Source organism: Cotesia typhae, unplaced genomic scaffold, assembly GCF_013202065.1.
Source record: "Cotesia typhae breed Kobodo isofemale line unplaced genomic scaffold, CoteBio_Ctyphae contig_48, whole genome shotgun sequence".
NCBI classification, from domain to species: Eukaryota; Metazoa; Arthropoda; class Insecta; order Hymenoptera; family Braconidae; genus Cotesia; species Cotesia typhae.
Window position 1 is genome coordinate 7969663 of NW_027423756.1, and position 24162 is coordinate 7993824.

The 24162-nt window shown below is 30.5% G+C and overlaps 1 protein-coding gene and 1 long non-coding RNA gene across 4 annotated transcripts in view; one reads left to right on the forward strand and one right to left on the reverse strand.

Annotated features, from left to right (window-relative positions):
• The window catches only part of LOC141529869 (uncharacterized), a 91230-nt gene extending 69268 nt beyond the window's left edge, over nt 1-21962 (reverse strand). The window contains exons 1-2 of the long non-coding RNA XR_012479668.1: nt 21823-21962; nt 11924-12066 (exon numbers count right to left, since the gene is read on the reverse strand). This is a non-coding gene — a long non-coding RNA (uncharacterized LOC141529869). The remainder of the gene's footprint in view (nt 1-11923; nt 12067-21822) is intronic.
• LOC141529865 (uncharacterized) overlaps nt 1-24020 on the forward strand; it is a 117557-nt gene extending 93537 nt beyond the window's left edge. Inside the window, exons 1-2 of one of the 3 annotated variants that reach the window (XR_012479667.1) lie at nt 8830-9418; nt 23173-24020. Coding sequence is in view for 1 of the 3 variants with exons in the window: in XM_074246590.1 (XP_074102691.1) it covers nt 23173-23187 (15 nt within the window). In the remaining 2 variants the exon portion in view is untranslated. Of the gene's footprint in view, nt 1-8829; nt 9419-22954; nt 23096-23172 lie in introns of those variants that run through there. The other 2 variants (XR_012479666.1, XM_074246590.1) reach the window with 2 other exon arrangements.
• The last annotated feature ends 142 nt before the right edge of the window (nt 24021-24162 follow it).

A 24162-nucleotide genomic window follows, 5' to 3' on the forward strand; every position in this document is an offset into this window, starting at 1 on the left:
TGTTTCGTAAGCTTACATATTTCTGTATGACCTGCTGAAGAATTAACATGAGTAAGTAATACATATATATTTATATATTTATATTTGTGTATAAATATATTTATTAAGATATCATGCAAATTGTTTCTCGCTTTCGAATAAAGTGTGGTATGTAACTCAGCTCCGTAGTAGAGTAAAAAGAGTAGAGCTTTGCAGCAGAGTGCCACAGAAAGACGAGGACAGTAATACACCGGAGGGAATTATATTTTATTGTATAATGCTTCATTGACATAAAATACAATAGTGATATGGGTAGAAAGTATACCAAATGGTCTCTGTGTTATCTCGAAATTTGGCGTAGCATCGCGATATATCGTGAATTATATCACCAACTAAAACTTTCAGCGATATACCTCATGAGTACTCTGAATATCCATAGAATTAAAGGCATTACTTTTAATTTATTGATTTATTTATTACCCGGTGAATTAATACGCGGATATTTATTGCGCTGTTTATATTATTTAGTTTGATTTTTTTCAATTATTTTAGTGCTGAATTTTTTTTTTAAATATAAAACATAAATATTATATTTTTTTTTTAGACTGATTGTTAAATTTTTATTTATCAAAACATCAGGAAGCTAAAACAGACAATTGTATTTATTTACTAAAATCTATATTTGGAATTGTTTTGTCATACTTTACGGCAATTTAAAATGTCACTGGTGTGTATATATAAATCACGAAAATACTCGAGCGATAATAAATAATAAAATGGAAATTTAAAACAATAACAATTCGATACTTTTTAATAATTTTTTTATTAATTAAAACTGACGTGCTTTCAATTTTATAAATTTATATTCAATCATGTAAAAGCGTTATAAATGAAATTGAAATTGCGTCGAAAATATGACTAGATAATTCTGCACTTTGAAGTACATTTAATTATTGTAATATCAGCGAGTACAAATTTATTAATAATACATAACAACACAAACTCTTTGATATTGTTATTAACAGTAAATTTATTTTAGATAGCTGAAATTCCGTTTTTGAATTAAAAAACAAAATTTCATTATCCAGTACATATTTCCAGCTTTTTCATCAAAGGCTAAAATTTTCAGTAATTTAACGACCAACAACATGGTATGGTGATATTAATTAAATAATTAATTTCCTATAAATATTTAGATATCAGTAGATTGAGACTTTTAAGTATCCAGTTAACTTCAATTTTAATAAATAAACTGATGTACACGGATTATTGTACTCCACTAGGCAATATTAATCCACAGTATCCGAGCATAACTCAACCGTATTTTCGCTATTGTCGTAACACGGTGTGCTTTGCGTACATTCACAAATGACACGTTTGTATAGAAGGGTTAATTTGAATGTATTGACTGTATTATACTGGGAATGTAGATAATTAGATATAGAGACATGGCATTGGGAGTAAAGCTTAGTGATCAACTATATCACGTGTGTTGACACAGAACCATTGATTTTTGGCGCCATAGTCGCTACAATTCTATGAAATATTGCTTTCCGATATTTTCGTTAATTTTCGGAATCAAAAAGTGGAAAAAAATAATTTTTAAAAATGTCTTTTTTAACTACATATATGAATGAATATGTCTGTGCATACACCAGTATGAACCTGAAAGCAGTTACCCAAGTTTTCAGAAGAGTTTCTAGCGTAACAACGTTCAATATAACTCTCTGTGTTAGTTCTATATAGTAAGGATTTTCTCTGTACCCAACTTTATCAAACTTATCACACTAATATTATTATTGAGATAATCAACAAATAATATAATTCATCACATTAAAACTTATGATGCATATTAACTAAGACGATATGATTTAGACCAATCGTTGAATAAATAAGTACCTAGCTAATTAAATAATATTTTCTTTACAGAAGGTATTTTCGGTGTATTTATAAAAGTTGTGCTACGCTTTGGTATACATACAGACAGTGTAAAGAGAATTTATACCGGCATTGTGTGTATGTATACCAAGAAGAGTTAACTTGAACGTTTATGGTGCGGTAACGTCTTCGAAGTATCGTATAGTAGTAAGCACACTGAGTAAAGGAAAACTCAAGTTGCACTTGTGGTACATTTTCCACGATGATGAGAGTCTCATCTTCTCAATAGCTTCTTAGTCCACTTTTTCTACTTTAAAATATATTGAAACTTTTACGAAATTTACTAAGTTAACTTACCTTTTGATATGATTTAACTACTTTTTTAATTATTTTTACTTTATTAAATTCTTATTCAATTTTCATTAAAAAAAAAAAATTAGTTATTAAAATTTGTATGGCTCTTAAATTATTGATTGAACTCATATTACAAAAATTTAATATCTTTTAATAAATAGGATATTTGTTTGATTTACACAATGACGAAAAAATTTTTACAGTGTATTATATATAGTCATTAATAAAAAAAATAGCGTCGGCGATGAGAGACTTGTTCGCACCTAGATAATAGTTGAGCGAGAAAATTTCAGACAGAACGAGCTAATCGAATGAAGGAAATTCAAGTTACTCGGAAGTGGGTAAAGTTTCTGAGAAGTATAACATGAACAGCGTAGAGTATAATTGTAGCGAAAACAATTTAAACTAATGCCAAACGGAACGAGTAGAGTGTCTCGGAAAAAAATTAACAAGTCTGAAATAAAAGGAAATAAGAGACGTAAAAAACAAAAGCCCGAAAAATAGTAGACAAAAAAAATTATTATATATATATATATATATATATATATATATATATATATATATATATATATATATATATATATATAAACATAAGATTTCTCACACAAGTTTTGTGTTCACACGCACATCCGGTATTTTATATTTTTTTTTTTGAAATAATAATCACGCTACTGGTCCTCCGAATAATTCCTTAAGCAGTAGCCCCTTGAGTGTATCTCCGGCACAATTTTAACAAATTGGCGAGCCTCAAGCTGGGAAATTGGACCTTAGTATTGTATTATATCACACACATGCTCATTAATCAGACATAATAGTTGTTTCTGTACGCGAATCAGCGGCGTCCTCAGAGGAAAGTAAACACAATGTTTGCCGAAACTGATAAAAATATTTGCTGGAAAAGAATTGGTTTCGTGCGATTAGATGTAATGCTATTTCCGTGAAATTATCGCGAACGAATTCCGCATCCGCCTCCACTGACTCCCCTGTCCAACGGATAGAATACTTTCGGGTTCTTTCTACTCATTTGTTCCAACTTTTGCCGAGGTTTCGTGTTTCGTTCGGTTGTACGTTTGGCTCTTTTATTTTTTATAACCCGGCAAACCTTTCTCTCATTTCCTTTCTTTCTTATCCTTTTCCAGAGCCCCACAAAAACAGTTGAGTTTTTTGTTTTAGAAATCTTTTTTATTTTTAATCCTATTTTTTAAGTTTTTTTCAACCAAATCTGGAAGAAGCACATAGGAACAAGGATTGATTTGACCATTTTTCTCTTGTTATATCGTCAGTCTCTCATTCGTCGGTATCCCATCTTTGCTTGTGAGTTTTTATACGTCAACCAGCGCAGAAACTCGTACATAATTGTCGTCTTTTTCTTTTATATTTCATTTTAATCTGACTGTGTATGTCTATACACTAATGATATCCGATTTCTCTTTCATTTTAATAGACTCGACTGTCTTCAATTTTTATTTCCTTCTATAAATTTTATATTTAACTGTAAAATGTGACTTTTATTTCTCATATATTTTTATTTATTGATCCACCGGTAGTCCACTTATCTAAGATACTTTTTTTTTATGTATACTCAAAGAAATAAATTTTAATTAAATCGAAAATATAAATAATTTTCACTTTTTTAGTAGGTTTAAAATGTTTGATGCCGTGTGAAAAATCATAAAAATATTTTTTGTTTTTAAAACTTTTCAATTTGAAATAATTTACAGCTTTCTCTAAAAGTTTTAATTCAAGTAGAAATAATATTTAAATTTAATTATATATACAACATGATACTTCGTTTTCAATTTTTTTTTTTTTTTTTTTTTTTTTTCCGTTAAACGTTCTTCGTTTTGAATTTTTTTCATCGTTTATGAAAATTCACGTCCTCATTGCCAATACAGTCTGCGTAATTACACGTCTTTTTGGTATAACAATAATTTCTTAGCGCTTTTAAAATTGAATCTGTAACTTACATGCAATTGTGCATACAGTTAATTTTAAAACACAACTGTTTTAATATATTTATAATTTAAAGTTATGTATTGTTTGAAAAATTAAATAAATTACTACTTTTGATTTTGAAATAATTTTTGATTAGCCGTATAAATTAAAAATAAAAGCTAATCGAGATAAAATTTAAAGTGCTATATTATCAAATCGCAATTAAAAAATAAAAAACTAAAAATAAATCCGATTTCCAGTATACTTTCATTTATTATTTATTCTCTACTTTCAAAAACGATTATCGTTGATTGTACGACAAGATTACACAAAAAATCGCATTATATCCGCATGGTTCAATCGCCGAGAGATGGGTTGCCACGGTGAAAATACTCCTATCTCAACGAACGCTGAGCTCACTGTATATATTTATACGTACAGCAAACAGGCCCACTACGTTCACTTAATACCGGCTGGGTGCATTCGATGTACGCACTGTGCAATAAATAGAGACGCGTGATGTGAAACCGGTTGGCCGGTTTAAGTTTTCGGTGCAAGGAGCAAAGGGGGAGGCAAATACCAATGTCGGTAGATATTGCAAGAGACATCATATACCAAAAGTCTTAAGCCAACAGCTCTCAACTCAAACTCTCTAAATAAAAATAAGTATAGTCACTATATGTTGTATACTATACATTTAATTTAATATAACGTTCACATAAGTATTTATACCCGTTGCACCTCGCTCTTAAGTATGTGCAAATATGTCTAAATACAATGTAACATTTAAATAAAAGTAAGCCGAAAATGAAAACAAAAGCTCTGTCATCATTTTTATCTTCAGTATTTACACAAAATACATTAATTAAATACCTTATATCTGATTATTGTGTAATAAGTTTATAAATGAGTCATAATCTTTATTATTTTGAAAAGGTATGGTTGAATGTTGACACTAAAGAGTTAATGATCATGTATCATAATCTCTGGATAATGATTCCTAAACTATAATATCAACATCAATCACAACAGTGTTTTGTTCATAGCTACTTTACCACAAACCATAAAAAAAAAAAAATATATATATATATATATATATATATATATATATATATATATATATATATATATATATATATATATAGTGGATTGATAGACGGTTTAAAAACCGACGGATGAATGTTTATTGTTTCATTGTATGTGCCATCAAAAATGAAAGACCAAAGTACTTTACTGAAAGAATATATAAGCTGACAGCTTCGATGATGAAAAGACAATACTAAGGATCTTCTCAGCCAGATGTGACTCCTCTTGCGGTTCATTTCCGGTCCTTGGTTCTCAAAATTATGATAATATAATACTCTCTTCCCACAGATTGTGTGCCGTGTATATCAAAGTTACCGGCAATAAAGTCGATATCACACCTCCTAATAAGTGTAAATTATAGACAACAAATAAACGTATATGTATACATATATATGCATTTTCTAAAGTCATGTAAGCCAGTGTGCGCATTGTTATCGTTTTGTAAATACTAACCGGTAAATCAAAACGGCTTGTCTCAGTGCCAAAATATAATCCCCGAACAATAATATCTCGAGTATTGTCGAGAGTTTCCTCTAAACTACCTCGCGAATGCTCTCATATACATGTACACCGACCAACGTAAATCCATACTATATATATGGAAGAACGTACCTCCTATTTTCGAATTCTACACACAATCAAATGTATAAAATGCAATTCACGTGATTTCAGAATCAATAAATTCCATAGAACGTGTTTTGTCCTCCTTCTGTATTAGTTCTATTCATATCCATGTATGTGAAAAGTAGATACAAATAATATAGGTATGGGTGTATCTGTATTATAAGTCTGCAACCAGACACTATTGAAACTCTTTACACTGATTTCTCGGTATTGTCTATACTAATTGCTATTTCTTGTTAAGAATTACAATGAGAACAATCGAATACTGAATCATCATCAATTCATAAAAGCATCTGCGATTATAATCTTATTTATTATTTACAATTTCTCACCAATTGACTAAAAGTTCTTTTAAAACTATTTTTTTGCTCTTCCACTTATACACTACCGAAACTTTAACTTTTCTCTAGAGCCTCAATATTCTCAAATAAAAATTTAAAAAAGTAACAATTACCTTTCATTAGTATGCGAGTAATAAAAATTTATTCGCTGTAAAATCTTTAGACCTGGTGATCAAAAAGCATCCCCCGTATTTGCTCTCGCACTAAAAATAATAATAAAAATATACAAAGAAAAACAAGAAAACAAAAGTCGTTTTGTATTTATACCGTTGAATTTCCGCGAGAAGTTATCCAGCCATTCTTCTACTTGTTTTCCTTTTTCGCCTCCTCTTCCTCCTCTTCCTCCTTCTTCTTCTTCCCTCGCCATTCTTCTATATACATACATTTGTCCATCTGTCCGTCGTACATAAGTTTCGGAGAGATTGTTCGGGGTGGCTGACCTTAGGAGGGGTCGTTGCACCCAGTCATCGGCACAACTTTCGGCCCCTCTCCTTGCCCGTTTCTGGTCAGCCACGGACCTAAAACTCGATGAATCTACTGGCAGCCTACTCGAACCTCCAAATCCTTCTCTTCCTCTTCCACTTCTACCTTCACCTTCTCTTCTATCTCAACTCAAAGTTTATCTTCTTACACCTCCCCTCGCGGTCCCTTTTTTTCCTTACTCCTCTACTCTATGGCTTTAATACTTGATACCAGGCAAAAATGTTGATACTCTGTTTGATTATGTCCTCCCCTTTATCCCTAGCTCCCTTCTCCTCCTCACGCTCGACGAACCCCAAAAAATATACCCGGATCAACAGAAATTATAGTTATTTACCGGCGACCTCCTCGAATAGTCGGTTATTTCGCGGTAGTCATCTCTCTCCCTTCATGACTTTGTACCTTCTTTTTTGGCTCCCCCTGTACCTTAGTAGGCTGCTGGTTCCAGTAGGTTATACCCAAAAAGGCCCAAGCTTAACTCGTCGAGGGACAAGTTTGTCTTCCATTTGTGGGAGGGGCTCACCGCACTCTTATTACAAGGGGGACACAATTTTATCCGGTGTCTCTCTTATTCTGATGGCCCGCAAGTTACGACTATTCACCTTAACTTTATAATAATATATTACTCCCTGTTATTGTTATTATTATTATTATCATCACCATATTTATATTTTTATTTTTATTACAATATAGATGCTCCGATAAAATGTCTATAGTGTATAAATCCAGTGACAGCGATAAGTATCGTTTATTTTAGATTACACATCTACTGATTACTCTCGTGTATAATTTAATGCAAATTACTATTTTAATTGAGATTTATTATACTTACACGCTGATGATGAATTAATTTTTTAACAAAATTTAATTTATTTCCCATTTAATAAAACCCTTATTAATAAATAGGAATTTTAAGAGACTAATGCCCTCGTATTTCCGGCTTCGCTACCCCCTTACTCCCTATTTAATCGATATTCCATTAAATTTGTATTAGTATGTAATATAACACGTACTTAGTATTTTGTTAAACTTTTGAGTATTAAACTTTTCCGTAGAATATAAACTTTTTTTAATTACATTTCTTGTTCCAGTCAATTACGCGGTATAATTATGTTAAACTATTTTGTGTTGGCAAACACGCTGATGAAAGTTAACTGAAAAATTGAGAATACTTTTCGAGTAAATGAAGAATTAAAATTACTGAAAGACTTCAATTAACTATAGTGTTTTTTTTTTAAAGAATTTTTTAAAAATTAATTAAAATCAGAATATTTTTTCATATAAAAATAGATAGTTTTTGTTTCACATGTTTGAATAAATACGATTCAGTCTGCATGTATATGCAAAAAATTATGTTACTACGTTTCTACAAAAGAGCAATTTTTGTTTTTCTGTCAAAGCGGATGCACGTAAAAAGCTATCTAACAAAATTAAATGAATAAACTGGCAAAACAGCAAAATGCATAGACAAGCACAGAAAATGTCATTAATAATAATTGTAATACAAAAAAATTAAACAAAGTACAATAAAATTAAATTGAAATCATATTTAAATAATGGTAACAACTGTAGCGTATAATTTTAACCGAGTCTGTTATGCTTTGGTATCGTTAACTTTAAATGCAAACTCGCGAATCAATATTCTCGAACATGAAGCATCAGTTCATTTTCTTTTCTCGTGGATATGCACATAGAAAATTAAAAAAATTTCATGAATCTTTTATGTTACAAAAATAATTAATATTCATCGGTGCGTTAATTTTATTATTGTAGAATAACAATTCATGAAAAATAGAAAGAATATGATAATTTATTTTGTTTAATTAAATTAAATATTTCGACGAGTGCATAGGCGGAAATTTTTTGCAGTTAACGACTTTAAAACGCATAATGGTGCCCGCAGAATTACTAAAACAGCTAGATTGATTGTTATTGTGTGCAAATAATACTAATGTATTTAGATTTTTCTTTACATTTATACATACATTACATGCGTGTGTGAGTAGGAGATGTATGCATCAAAAATGTATGTGTAATTATTAACTGTTGAAGAGCGATGAATCTAGGCCGTGTTATCGCTAAAAATGAGCCATCGTTTTTAGTTGTAACGCAGGAAACAGTGCAAGTGTATTTCATATTATATTATCGCTGTTAGTATAGCAAAGCGATAAGAGAATATGATATTGCCGGTTTTATTTATCGTATTTCATTTATAACAACTATGATATTCACAATTGACATTAATGCTCTGTTAACTCTGTATTTATTTTATTTGATAATTTTTATTTATTTTTATTACTTGGAAAAAAATTATTATATAAAGATGTCGTGTTAATTTCAAACTAGACAAGTTTAGTGAAGCGTACGTGGAAAAATCCACAGTTTTATTTCATACTAATACCAAAAAATTTTCGAGTTTCAATTAAATTTTTCATTGAATATTATTACTTATATTTTATGAAAATATTCAACCTATAAATATGAAACGTAATATAAATGTAGTTACATCACTGAATAAAGAGCATGGGATTAATTACTTTTGAACGGTAAATCAGATTGTAAATGACGGATTATTTTTTTTTATCCTTAATATTTATAAAATACTGAAGGCGAATTAATTGATCAAACAGCTTGTCTTGTAATCATTAGAGCAAGTACTTACAGGCTTACAGCTGATACTCACCCATTCAACCTTGAAATTAACCGCGAATCAAGTTCCACAAGAGCGATAATCACTTAAGGTAACCTCGGCTTTAATCTTTATTTTTTTATTATTTAGTTTATTATTAATTATCTTCGCGATGATAAAAATGGAATAATTTCAGAATAATTTTTTGCATCAATTAAATCTGTATTTAAAGCTAGAACAAATTATTGTAAGAACAATAAATAGTAGTTATTGAAGAAAAATAGTCAAAAATAGTATTTCAATTAGTTTGATTAATTAGAAAATTTAAAACCAGTGTGCTACTGCTGTTACTTGGTGGTTCCCATGTTCAAGGTTCCGTAATTTAAGTAATTATTTTGTGAAAACTGGATTAATTATTGTAATGGTTCAATTAGCTATCTGCCAGCCGCGTTCTTCAACTGAAATGTGTAAAGTGTGTCTACGTAAGTTACTGTTTAAAATCAGCGTAAACTACACCACTACTTTCTCAAATTATCTTTTACATGCATATTTATGTATGCATAACATAAATCTAACTTTTATACTATATATACAAATATTCTAATGAACAATATATAACATATATATCTGCATAAATACTTTTTACATGTCATTCATTACATAAAGTTATAGTCAAAAATTTGAATTATAAATTTAAAAAATTTTCTCAAGTTTAATCTGTAACATTAGCATACCAAATTTTATTTTTTTCTGAAACTCAAACCCTTCTAAAAAAAATCTAATGAAATTAAACCTTACAATTTTTAGCAAGTAAAAATTCTGGAAATAAAATTAATGGAATATTATTCAATGTGAATGAGTTCTTAGTAAAAAAAAGAATTCAATAATCCTATTTAACTATGGGTTTGCTCGTGTAACGCGTGAAAAGGCGGTTATTGATGAAAATAAGTCAATAGAGCTCTTCAAACTTATCACTAAGAGCATTTCAGTGTCCCTGAATTTAGAATCAATTAGACTTTAAACCGATATTGATAAAACTTTACCATTTCTTGAAGAAAAACACTTCTTTATCTCTGTAAAATTTTTTCAATAATAAAGTAAAAGCATGGTACATAAAAAAAAAAAAAAATATTTTTTTAATTTTTTACGCTAAATTTAGTATAAAAAAGGGCCCACCAGGTTGAATATTGCTTAACAACTTTCGAATATCTTCATCAATCTCACAACCAGCCGAGCATCAAGTTCATCGAACTCTCTGGCTTGTTGCTTGAGCTGAGCCAAAAAATTCATTTTTACGTACTATACACTATATGCATTCCACACAGTATATATAGATACAAAAAACACAACACTATTTGAGCCTATGTTTCATAAGTATACTCTTACGAAAATTCTAATGAGTGTTACTTGAACGTCAGGTGCAAGTGAGTTCTTAAATAATGTTAAACCTCGTGTAAGTCCAATTCTTAAAATAAATAAATCAGAATTATTGTGTAGTCTACGAAACACAACGGTATTACCTATAATGCGAAAAAAATTCACTGGGATGAAAAGTAAACAAAGAAAACTGTAGATGCTTGCACTTTTCATTATATTCCGTCGTTATTCACTCCAGCTCTATTTCTCTTGTGTTGTTTACTCTATATATTATTATTTTTACTCTGAAAATTATTAATGGCCGAGAAAAATCTCCGAGTATTCCAGTTAATACACTAAAAATTCAGCCAGGTTAATTTACATTTATTAATGGAGCTACCAACTGTATACAACAGTATACTTATATTTATTCTGCGTCGGAAAATCTACGTAAGTTAAAAGTGACGCTGAATTTTAAGTAATGTTAATTATTATTTAATTTAATACCTTGAATCTAAAATTTTATTAATATAAGTATTTCTATCTTGCATTACATTATTATTTTAATAATCTAAATTTTTACAATTATTAATATTTATTTTTGTAATTAAATTCCAAAGGGGTTTTCTTGTTCAGTAGCTGCTGCTGATATTACCATTAAAATTATTATTATTGCACTAAATTAATTATTTGATTTTCTTATAGAAGCAAATAAAAATAAATAATCCACTTATATAGAATTACATAGAATATATTTTCATTTAAAATAAAAATAAAAAGTCCGTTCTATAAATTGACGGTCTGGCTTTCAGAGAGAAATTTCACATCTCTATTATACGATACGTCTGATAAATAAACATCTGAATGAATTAATGAATGCGTTAGTGGATGAGCGTGATAAAAAATGTATAAATAAAATTCACGATATTTAAAATATTATAATAAAATGCAGAAGCAGTATGAGGCCATGATACAGATCGTGTGACATTTAAAATGGAATTTTTTTATAAAATTTATCATCAGCGAGAGAGTCGACTTGAAGCTGTGTTGTATAACTAGTAGTCGTAGCCGTACTTGTTGTAAACTACAGATAAATGAGCATGCCGTCTTATTTTATTTTCTCAACATTATTTCGTTCTTTACGTACCAGTACTCATATCATGCACTATACGCGGTTCGTTCATTTTTGCTCTTGACTTGCTAACCGTCGTTTGCAAGCTACAGCATAGTGTTGATATATAGTTTTTACCAGTAGACATACCTCTATTCAACAGCAGCAGCAGCAGCAGCAGTAGTTATCATCCCAGTCATTACGTATAGTCGCAGTAATAGTAATAGTAGACCTCTGATGGTGATGCTTGCAGATGGTGGATGTTGTTGTGGGAAAAGAGTGTACAGGTCACGCTGGAAAAGTAATTTAATTTTAGACGAGCATTTTGTACAGACAACATTTAACCAGTTGCTGTTATATTTCTGGTTCGCAATTTCCCGCCGCCTTCATGTTTCACGTACTCCCTCATCACTCAAACGCGGCCAGGTACTCTATATACACATTTGTACGTGTTTATGTACCCCAAGCACACATATATTTGGTCATATGTGTACATATGCTGGTACATTACTCTATTCGGGTCACATTCGAAAAGATGTGTTGTCATTTTATGAAATATTTTGTTCCTCTATGATTAACATTCGCAATCGTAAAAATTCTCTTTTATCACGCACAACATGAGTATGCTCTTGATTTCGTTTCAAATTTTCAGCTGAAAATCCCGAGTTTCCATAGATATTTTTATTTACAGACCGAATAAAATAGAAGCATGCCCGGTGGAAACAAAAAAATACTTTTTCCGAAAGGATAATGGATTTTTTCAATAAACATAAAAAACTCCTACTATTTTCTACTGTCGAGTCTCTTTGATACTAATACTTTTTCATTTATTAGCTGTTAACGGTACTGTATAGCATATTTATATGAAAAAAAAAATAAATAAATAGATAAAAACACAAGGAAAAATGGGAATGTAGAGTTATGCTATGATCGTATTAAAATATGGGCGTACATGAGCTTACATCATGCTATGTTACACTAAGTAAACATAGTTGTACTATCCTCCGCGGAGAAAATAAAAAAAAAGATGTGCGGTTGTGAGGATAGTAAGAGAGGCGGAATAAAATGAAAGGACAAAAGCGGTAGCTCGAGGGTCGACAAGCGAGGCCGCGTCTCTTCCGGTGTGATGGTACTTAAATTATTTATGTCGCCAGCTCTGCACTCATGGAATATTTATTGGAAATACACGTATGCATCCATCACATTAGCGAGTTTTACTACTAGATTCATGCATGGGCGTGGATGTAGAAACCTAGACGTAGGAGTGTGGTGAAGTACAAGTAGAGGTGGACCATTGCGAATAAAAGCATGATAGAATAAAGAATTGGCAAATTTATGCAAAGAGTTGAGTTTGGATAGTCATGGCCATGAGTCATGGGTATTGAAAGTAGTATTGAGTCAATGCTGGAATGAGAAATGTGTTTATACGATGTGTTGAGAGTTAAGGCAAATAGAGAGTCGCTTGAATTAAGATTGGCGAATTTGGTTGACCCCCGCAAAGCAGGAGGATGGTATCTTGGTGGCGATGATGGTAGTGGAATGTATGCATACGTACTCTAGGGAATTCAATCAACAGCAGTAGCCATTGCTGGTGATGGTGATATTGGTCCTGGTATTGAGAGTCTACGTATCTCTTGTTTCCAACCGTTCGTCATGTCAATATGTCAATATCCCGATATATATTCTTGCAAAAATATGCATAAACCAATGTAAAGAATTAATAAATTTTGAATAATTCAATTTATCGTAACGGGAATACACCAATCTAAATATATTTTACTATTCACGAGGTAACGGTAGATAGAAAGAAAATGGTCGGATTTGAATTATTACGTCAGTTTTGTTTTTTTTTTATTTTTTATTTACCATATAACCGTTGTATTGAATAAGATTAATTATATTTTTTCTATCACTTAATTCAGAAAGTGAATAATTGCGTGATTGGCATTTTAATTATAAAAGTAGTGGCTCTGTAAATTGAAATTCATAAACGATACCGGTTAATTAAATATAACGGACATGACACATTGTTCTATTGAGTTTTAAATAATTTCAAATGTCACTATTATTTCATTAGCCATACCTGCCGTACCTGCTGCCATCGAAATAAAATCCAGTTAATTATTTCACCAACATTTACTATTCTTAAACGCACTTAGTATGAATATATAATTTAAAACTTTTGAAAGTACTATCTATCGTATTATACGTTCACTTGTTAGCCTTATAATTTCCCGTTCTTCTTCTTGTGAGTTTAGATATTCATGAAACCGACAAAATATACTTCAAATTACATTAATTTCACTCGAAATATACTAAGCATTGAACCTATCTCATTACTTATTTATGTAATTTCGTTACGACTTCTCTCTAAAATTATGATTAATAATTAGTAGTCATAAAAATTTAACTGTTAATCAAAAATAGTTGCATAAAAAAGTAAAATGATATGACATTAAATGTCTATTTACTAAATAGACATGATAAATACTTTTTATAATTAATAATAAGTTTCTAACTATAAAATTAAAAAAAAAAAAAAAAAAATAAAAACTTTAAAGAACTGGTAGACAAGTCTACAGGTATGAGTTTGTTTAAAGCCCAGACAACCTTGACCGAGAACTCTGTCGTTTGTGATGTTTATAACCAAGAACAGCCGGAAGTAGGAAATGCTGGTTGTATGAGAGAAAGGGCTGAGAATTTACATCACCAACATTGTTATTATAATTATAATCATAATAATAATCATTATGATTATAATCGTCTTGGTGCTCAAATAAATGTAATGCAGTGGTTAACAAATGCTGAGAATTTCCGAGAAGATTTAAAGTGAAATTACTCGCAGCAGTAGGTCTCAAACGCTTTATATTACTGGTCTACATATACTCGACATCTGACGAGTCAACTTAAACTCACCAGCATTCTGGATTGTTTAATCCATTAAGGAAAACCTTACTTGCTCGTCGAGCATCTCTCTCGCTCGTTTACTCACATGCTTATTATCCTTATCTCCTTTTGAAGTCGACTCTGTCCCCGTCGCTCTTGTGGCGGACAGCCTTGACCAAGTCTTGCTGGATGACCGCTGGCAATGCTAATGCACTCGACGTGGCTGCTGCATATCGTGCGGTTCACTGCTGTGGCGGTGAAATACCATCAGACCAGATGAGAGTTGAGAGACCAGTCCAGAGCGGTATTATGTATACTGAACAGAGCGCACCAGACGAGAGTATTGCACAGTAGAGAAGAATAAAGAACAGTAGAGGAGAAGAGAGGAGATCAACGAAGAGGAGAATAGAGTAGAATTCAGTATGAGAGTATTGAGGGTAAAGTACATATTCTCTCAAGAGTCCACATGAAACGGCTGATCGCTATCGACGTCAACACGCCTGGCTGTTGTACCAACACGTTGATGCTTTACCATCACACTTATCCTGGCATAATACCATTTATATGTGTGCAGGCTCTATAGATAATGAAAACCATCATTGGAAATTCAAGTAATTTAATTCACGATATTATCGGGCATGAATTGCGGACAGATTAAGGGATGATTAAATTTCATCGACGCCATTTCTCTGACTATAAATTACGTCAATTACTTTTCTCACATTATAATTTTTATACGCATTTAAAAGGTCTAATTTTCTGTTAAATTACCCACATTATTAACTGGTAATTAATTTTTTTTCATTCATGCTCCGAGTTTGAATTGATCAATTTCAGCAAAATAAATTCATTGAATAAATTATGTTGATGATAATATTGTGAAGAGTTTAATTGGTAAAAATTAAGTTTTATAATTTAGAGGAAAATTAATGTAAAATATTTATAGAAGTGTACATTAATGTTCGAAAATAAAGGGTTTAACCAACTACAAATGCTGAAAGTAGAAGAGCAAATCTGAAAGGAAGGAGGTTTTAAGTTTTAAAATAGTTATGACACAGTCACGTATTGTGGCGAGCGGATAGGGACAATGCGCTGAATGAATTCATAGAAATAGCTGAGGGTATAATATAGAAAGGACAGGAAAGATGCCCATTTCTTTTGGGTATATTTGCATTTGTAGGTGAACTTTAACGACGCGCTCGAGCTTTTAGCCTATTACGTAAATACAACCAAGGGTAGCCCATTGTAAAACGGTTTAATAAAATCATTTGTATTTCTACTGACGAAATGTATACATGCATAAGCATAAACCAAGCTGACTTGAGACTGCTGAATTTAATTAAACAATTTTGTTTTAATTGTGAGTCACATTAATCTTTTACTTTATTACTTTTTTTATTTTATTTATATTTGAGTAATTAAAGAATAATTAATAAATAGAAATTGTAAATAAATAGCAGAATAGTGCATACATAATCGGTAGTTAATTATTCCGACAAGCAAGTACCTCGTTGATGTATATCTTTTAAATATAGTATATTGATCGAATTAATCAATATTCAGGGGACAGAAAGATAATGCTGATGATATTTGTATTAATGGAGCTGTATGATGTGTACAGCGATGTATATTAATGCAACTACCGGAACAATTACATGTGTTAATAGAGTAAATTGCTTTGTATAGATCTATCTGCAATGAAATCCATGAATATATATTTATAGCTAAGCCAATAGTACATTTGAATAAGATACACCCGATGAAACACCAACAGCACCAATAGTAACTGCCGAAGTAGTCGTGGTAGTGTTAGTATGGTCCTAATATTACAGCAGGGTAGTTTAGTATTAGCATTAGTAGTAGTAGTAGTCGAATTCAAACTACTCTGTCTTTGTTGTTTCAAACCATGAAACACAACAACCGTCCCGTGTTCTCTCTATACGTATATATCTGTATACTCGCCGACTGTACTGAGTAAATGATGATACAACTATTTGCGACCATAATCTAATTTCCGGGCTTTCATATCCTATTTGTCTTAGCACATGAATCTTGGGCAGACATGAATTTTACTGCATCATCATTGTTGTTGTAATATTCGCCAAGACATTCTAACTGCTGTATTATAATCCGCTTTCAAAGTCATAAGATGTACTCACTGCTAACGTTTATAGTGTGAAGATAGCTGAATATGTGACCTTTTGCATACTAATTTTATAAAGCTGTTATTCAAGTGGGTGGTATGGATATTTCTGTGAATATACATGGATATAAATGTATATAATACTAACACTCGGTTGTACTACTTTCAGTTAGGAATATCTTAACGGTATATTTATGTTACGGTTCTCAGATATTGTATCTTTTACCCAAAGAAATAATTAAAAAACTTTGCTAAGCTACTTATTTTGTTTATATTAATTTAAGATATTGTCAGTAGAAACAAATGTTTTTTTTTCTTATGAATTTTAACTAAATTCTCCGGTCACAGTTTGACCTCACGATAAAAAAGTAAAAAATGTTATAAATTCATAATAAATTGGTCTAATTAAAAATTTTTTAATAATAAAGTTTCAGGTAATTTCTTTAATAAAAGTTAAAATCTTAATAAAACACAAGTAATAATTAACAAAAAAAAAAAAGATGAAAATTAATGTATATATATACATTTTTTCTTGAAATGAGTTTTCTCATTATCATAAAATTTTCTAAAGTGTAAAAAAATAAAATTTTTTTTTTTTATCATCTTATATAAATTTTTCCAATAACTTTCTAGGTATAGTTTTTATTTTAGCACATTTACGGCAAGTGTTTTCTTCTATTTTCTTAATATTATCCTTTCATATTTGTCTGTTTACTTTTTTTACTTTCTTGCTATCTTGTCATCGCTTTTTAGCCATCTATTTCTAGACAATGGTTAAAATCTCACGGGATTATCTCGTACTTTCCCTGCCGAGAAAAAGCTCTCAGGTTATGCAGCCAGCCAGCTCTACTCACGAGGACATAAGAATAGTCATCTTTATCAAGTCTTCTTTTTACAATTATCCTACACAATACATTCACGTTATACCTACCTACATTTTTATTGCTTATTTTTTATGGTACTTGTACAATGTATAAATATCTACGATCTTCACTAACCGACCCATATACAGATACAGATACCTGTATGGCCTACGTAAATGCATAATATATAATATAATGAAACTAATAAATAATCTACGTATGTACATGAAGATTTATATTTATATTTATATGTATGTAGCATAAATTATAACTTATAACTATAACATAAACCCATTACATACTGTTATTTATTTACTTTAACTCACGGTTACAACGGTTGAAGTTTCAATCTAGATTTTGTCGGTCGACCGTACAGCGTGTTACGTATAGTACAGTCGTAGTAGCTGTCTCGACCTTCTCATGTCTACAAATAGACGAATCTCGGTGTATAGAGGAGACTTTAAATTCAATGTTACTGCTAGTAACCTTACTTACGCTATTTGCTGAAGGTTACTACGAAGTGATGCGAAAATAAGTGACATAGATAAGCGGACTTCTGCTTTTTACTGACATTAAATATTCTCGTAAATTCGGTAGTTTTAAATGTATTGCTTTAAAAAAAAAAAATAACTTTTAATGGCGTAGTTAAATTTTTTTTTTTTCGTTTTACGATCTATTTTGTATTTTTCACAGATTGTAATTATTTTAAACATTGAGATTGAAAATTCAGATATGAGGAATATTTTTTTTTTTTAATTGAATACAATACTTGAACATTTTAGTGGATATACTAGAGAAATAAATATATTATTATTTTGAATCAAAAAGAAAATTTTCAGCAGTTAAAATTAACTAAAGATATCTAGACTCATTAGTACAATTAAAAAAAAAAAAAAATAAAGAACTTTAAATATCTCCGGTTTAGAGATAAATTTAACTGCAACGGCATGTTTTTTGTTTACACAAAAATTAAAATGTAAAAAAAAAACTGATAAATAATGACCTTCAGGCTAATTTCAAAGCTATTAGATACTCCCTCACTCACGATTTAACGTCCGCCAGACAAGAGTAATAAATTCGGTCAAGTTTAACCCAATGAAGGCCGGCGTCACTCATTATGTTATACATTACATTTGTCTAAAATTCCAATTCTAAAACGTCACTCGTTTATTTTTCTGGTTAGCTTTACACCGGCTTAAAATATTCACTAAGTTAATCAAGCGATCTAACATCTGAATTAACAATATATTTAATAATAATTAAAATTATAAAAAAATTTTGCAGATCACGGATACTTCTTTATACAAAAAAAAAAAGTTTATGAGACAATGTAACTGAAATGGACCATTAATAAATAAAATATTCAATTTAAAAATCCAATTAATCACAGCGGGGGTTCGGAGCAGTGAATGATTGAATAGAAATCTTTAATTAGTAAAAAAAAATTTACAATCAACCCAAAAAAAAACAATATAAATCGATTAAAGTTTTATTTTATCGAAATTAAAGAGCTTACATCGAGCAAAAGTTGATTGCTCGTAAAAATGCTAGATTTGTCTCACTACATGAGTTTATTTGGCTTAATTCTCTTCCTGGTATTATATTAGTGGAGCCTCACTATCTGATAGAAGGAAGACATCCGCCAGGACAAAGAGAACCGAGGATAATAAGAAAATGAGAGTTAGATGAAATTGTACATTGTGTTACTCTGGTCTCTTCTCTGTACACTGAAATAACTGGCTAGATTGCTCCTGTACAGTATGCCTGCATGATTGTATGCTATTACTAACTCACTAGCCCAGAATATAGCTCTGGGTTGGCTAACTGACTCACTAGATCCTCTATCTGCTATCATGCACATACACAGAAGCTGTTCTGTACAATAATGTTATATCCAGTGGTATGTACACCAGTACATATGCGTATTCATACTGACTACAGAGTATGCAATAAAGAGTCGGTACATAGAGCCCGAAAATATCCAACCACATTTCGATTATTCCATGTGTGACTGAAAAATTTTAATTGATATACCCTAAGGGACGTTTCAGCAAGCGTAATCGTGTTATATACGAATGTGTGCCAATAGTGGGCTTAAAAATTCATTGACCTGAACCTCCGTACAAATTACAATCTGCTATAAATAAATATAGAGACTTTTATTTTACTTTTTCTCCAAGTATTGAATTTAAAAGTTGCTAAATTAATTTTTTGTTATTCATTTTTTATTAATTTTTTATGTGCATATTTGCCAATAAATACATATATATTTAAGTTGTTTATTTCGCGTTATTTCTGATGGTAGCCTTTGATCTCTGATTATTTATTTACATATTTTATTAACATCACACGTGTATTTGTTGAATTCTTCGGTGGTATATACCGTTAGTCATTCGTGGCCAGTGATATACATTTAAATACATATATGTGGATAAGATTTCAATTATAATTAAAACTAGAATGTTGTATCAATAAAAACTTGTATTTAATCCGTTTGGCTGGTTTTAGATAAATTATTATGTTTTAAATAGTAATAATGATGATGTGGCTGATATTTTAAAAAAATATGCTCTTTTAAATTTTATTACAAAAGTTTATATAACTCCTATCGCATATAACAGTGCTCCTAAAATTAAACCAACACCACAGGTGCCTCAAAAATATTTTTTATTTGTTAAGATAGACATTACGATTTGCATAAGAAATTTATGCGATACGATTTAAATTAAACGAGTAAGATATAATTTAATTAACGGTAATTTAGAAACTATCACTGATTTCCGTACAGTGTACCAAATTTTTTTAGTTGTAAATCGAGTCTCAGAGCGAGTAATGATAATAAAAGTATCAAAATTTACCGCGAAATCTAGTTAATGTTATATTATCCACTTTAAATTTACTTTAAACTTCGCGGCGAAATCTTTTGAGTCTAAAATGTACGAGTTAATATTTACTTCACCTTACTATTTTTCTTCCAAAAAAAAAAAAAAAAAACGAAGTTCGGAAGCTCTTAAGTTCTAGCCTGGAATTCGCTCGACATACTATTTAATGTGTATTATTTTAAAGTAAATTTACTGCTTAAAGTTTACAGAAAACTCTGCACTGAAGATAAAAATTTTTAAAACTGAACGAGACTTTTAAGTTTATGCTTTCAATGACGTCATTTCTCTTCATTGTTGAAGTCAAAATCAAACGAAACAAATGATACATAATAAATAATAATGACCAACATATGCATAATCTAGTTATGCAATTTCCATCCGTCATCTTACAGAAATACAACTGCTTGCATATTCATGTTTTATATATCTTTTATAATCCCACAAAATCCGAAACATAGCCAGACATCCTAATGATACAACATTAATGTTTTACCTGGTACCGAGTACATATAGACACAGATATAGGAAGAGGAACGTAGACACAATACCTCATATCTATTTATCTATGTATGAGTACAGAATGTGTGTAGACTAATATAGAATTCAAGGACTGAAATCACATTAGGATGTCTAGGCGGTTCATGGTCTTATTGCGTAATCATCAACACATCACATCTCAAAAAAGAAGAGCGAAAGAACACAAAAACAAAAAAATCATACTCACAAGATCGTTACTAGAGATTTATACGTGGTGAGTGGAATAAAAAAAATAAAGATGCGAATGGACTGCCGTGAGGTATTAGAAATAAAACTGAAGGTCGTGATATAATATGTCTATTTGGAGTTATTAATACATATTTATGGACTCGTATATCTATATTTATCCTCATGTTACATAGTAAATGTTATTTCAAAATCACAAAACTTTGACCGTCTGTCAACCCTAACGGTAGTTTTCAAGGCCTCCAAAATAATTCGCCGTAATTATCTCGGGCGCTTTGTGTTAGAACCGGAAGAATTTTTTTGTTATGTATTCACTTTTTTTCTCTTAGATAACCAAATAATTGAATGGTGCAATAATGATAATAATAATGATAAAAAAATGTAAAAATGTCTATCGAAATAAGTTTAAAATATTTGCTATAAACCATGTGCATCAACCAGTGAGTTCATTTCCTCTTTTGGTATTTTCCATACACCAAAAATGGAAAAAAAAAAAAAAAAAAAAAAAGTGTTAACTAGAATGTATAGTTATTACGCCCAACCAATACCGACCTTTTTCACTTCCTCAACCCGGAAATTTTTTCTCCCTGCCTCAATTTCGTTTCCTCACTCGTTTCTCTCTTTCTTCTCTTGGCAAAAGCCAATGTTACGCCAGTGTCAGTGTAAAATGTATAGTAGACTGTAGACTAAAGCAGAGTATATTCATATTCATCGGCAATCACGTAGTACCGGATATCAAAAGACATGACAATAATCGATCTATCTCACTGGCGTACCATACACTTCAAAGTGTTTGCGAAAATGTGAACAAGTCAAAGGACATATGAAGGCATTTCTGCTGATGAAGGAATTTTTCCTTGTCTGTCTAAATTTATTTTTATTCATTAATTTATTATTTATCATATTAAAAATAATATATCATATTTATATGGCGATGACGCTCCTTAGCCGCATAAATATTTCATGTGCGTATAAATATAAAAATCAAATGAATACATACTATACAGAGTACGAAGACGAGACTAGACTGTTGACTATTATGTCAATACAGACAACTCTCTGTACTCTGTACCGATGACTAAATTATCAGTAATTTATTTTTTTATTTTTATTTTTGTTATTAGCTTGTACCCGATACCCGCATGCATTTTTAATGCTCCTGTGATTAAATTCTACACTAATACTAGCACAAAACGCACTCGTTACGACAAAACACTGACTCAACTCTTTGAATTTTTAATACGAGTACTGGCCTTGGAATGTCACTAACCTATGTTACCGGGTAGACACGTCTAGTTCTGTCTATTGCTTAGAATTAAAAAAAAAAAAATTCAAAACCAAACGAAGGAGACTGAGCAAAAAAATTTAACGCGTGTTCTCAACCGCGACACTCATGTGTGCGTTTTATTGTGTATGTACGTATACATAGAGTTGATGATTTGAAGTATAGTGTATAGTTATACTTTGTGTACTCATGCTATACTACTTTGCTATGGCTACACTAATGTTATTCCAAACACAGTGGAGCCAGACTTCCGTCTGGCCTAACCTTGAACTAGCACAAACGCGTCTAGACAGCCGCGCCTTTGTCGACGTATGCTTGTGTGTTTCAATGAGTTTGATATTTCATTTATTATTATTATAATTACTATTGTTAATGTTGTCTATTCGGAAAAAATAAATAATAGCGCTATTTAACAAAATGTTTTATTGGATTTTACAAAAACAATTTTAGAGCAGTAAAGATTTTTTTTTAAGTAAATTTCTCTGTGGTCGAGTAATTTATTTTTCTTTTTAAAAGACTGAGGTATAATTGGTAACAAAGGTGATAATAGAAAATATGGAAAAGATCATGAAGTAAATAATAATAATGGTAATTACAACAAGTATTTTTTATTATAGATAAACTCGAGGTAGCGGATTCCGGTAAAACCGTCCCGGAAATTAGGTATGCTGTGGTATTACTTGGAAAATTATGCACGGAGGTGAAGCCGGCTGACGATGAAAGATGAAAACCACGATGAAGTCTTTTGTGATAAGTTCTAATAAGCTCGGATTTAACGATGATTGTGGTTGTAGTTGTTGTTACTGTTACTGTTTGCTAGGGATGGATGAATTATTTTTAGATGGATAGAAATTTCTTTGTGACTTAATAATTTTAATGAGGAAATAAATTCTAGCAATAAAATTTAATTTATAAATAAATAAAACCGAGAATCTTGTTAGCAGATTAATTTAAATGTTGCAAAAAAAAGGTAATAATAAGAAAGAGAATGAGAATAAAAATAAAATAAAATTTTATGTCTTAATAAAAAACCAAAAAAAAAAGTTTTATATTTTTAAAGACGAGAGATCACTTTGTTATGCCTTATGCCGTATTGCCTGTCAATGTTAATTACGTAAGAGAGTAAAATTGTCTGTGTTAAAAAGTGGTATTTCGCAAACGACCATGAATCTAATGTTTTCTCTTCGACCGGTTTATTATTATTTTTTTTGCCCATTTTATCTCACTCTACCAGCAAATTCGCAGCTTTGGCCTTGGCGAATTTTGTATTCACATTAATGTCAAAGGTTTAAAAGAAATATGTACTCAGCATTTGCAGGTATATTTATATGTATTTATCAGACAATAATATTTAATAATGCATAATGATATTCCATTATTTAAGCCTACATTAATTATTATTTATATATCATAACTTATTAAACTATCAGACTGTGATATTTAATTGCATCAATATAAATCCAACGAAAATAATTATAAAAATCTATAATATTTTCTGCCGACTAACATTTAATTCATTTAGATGATAATTTTTAAAAGTCAATGTCTATCAATTTCATTTTTATTGATATATATTTCAATATCAAATGATTCGTTTATATATGGAT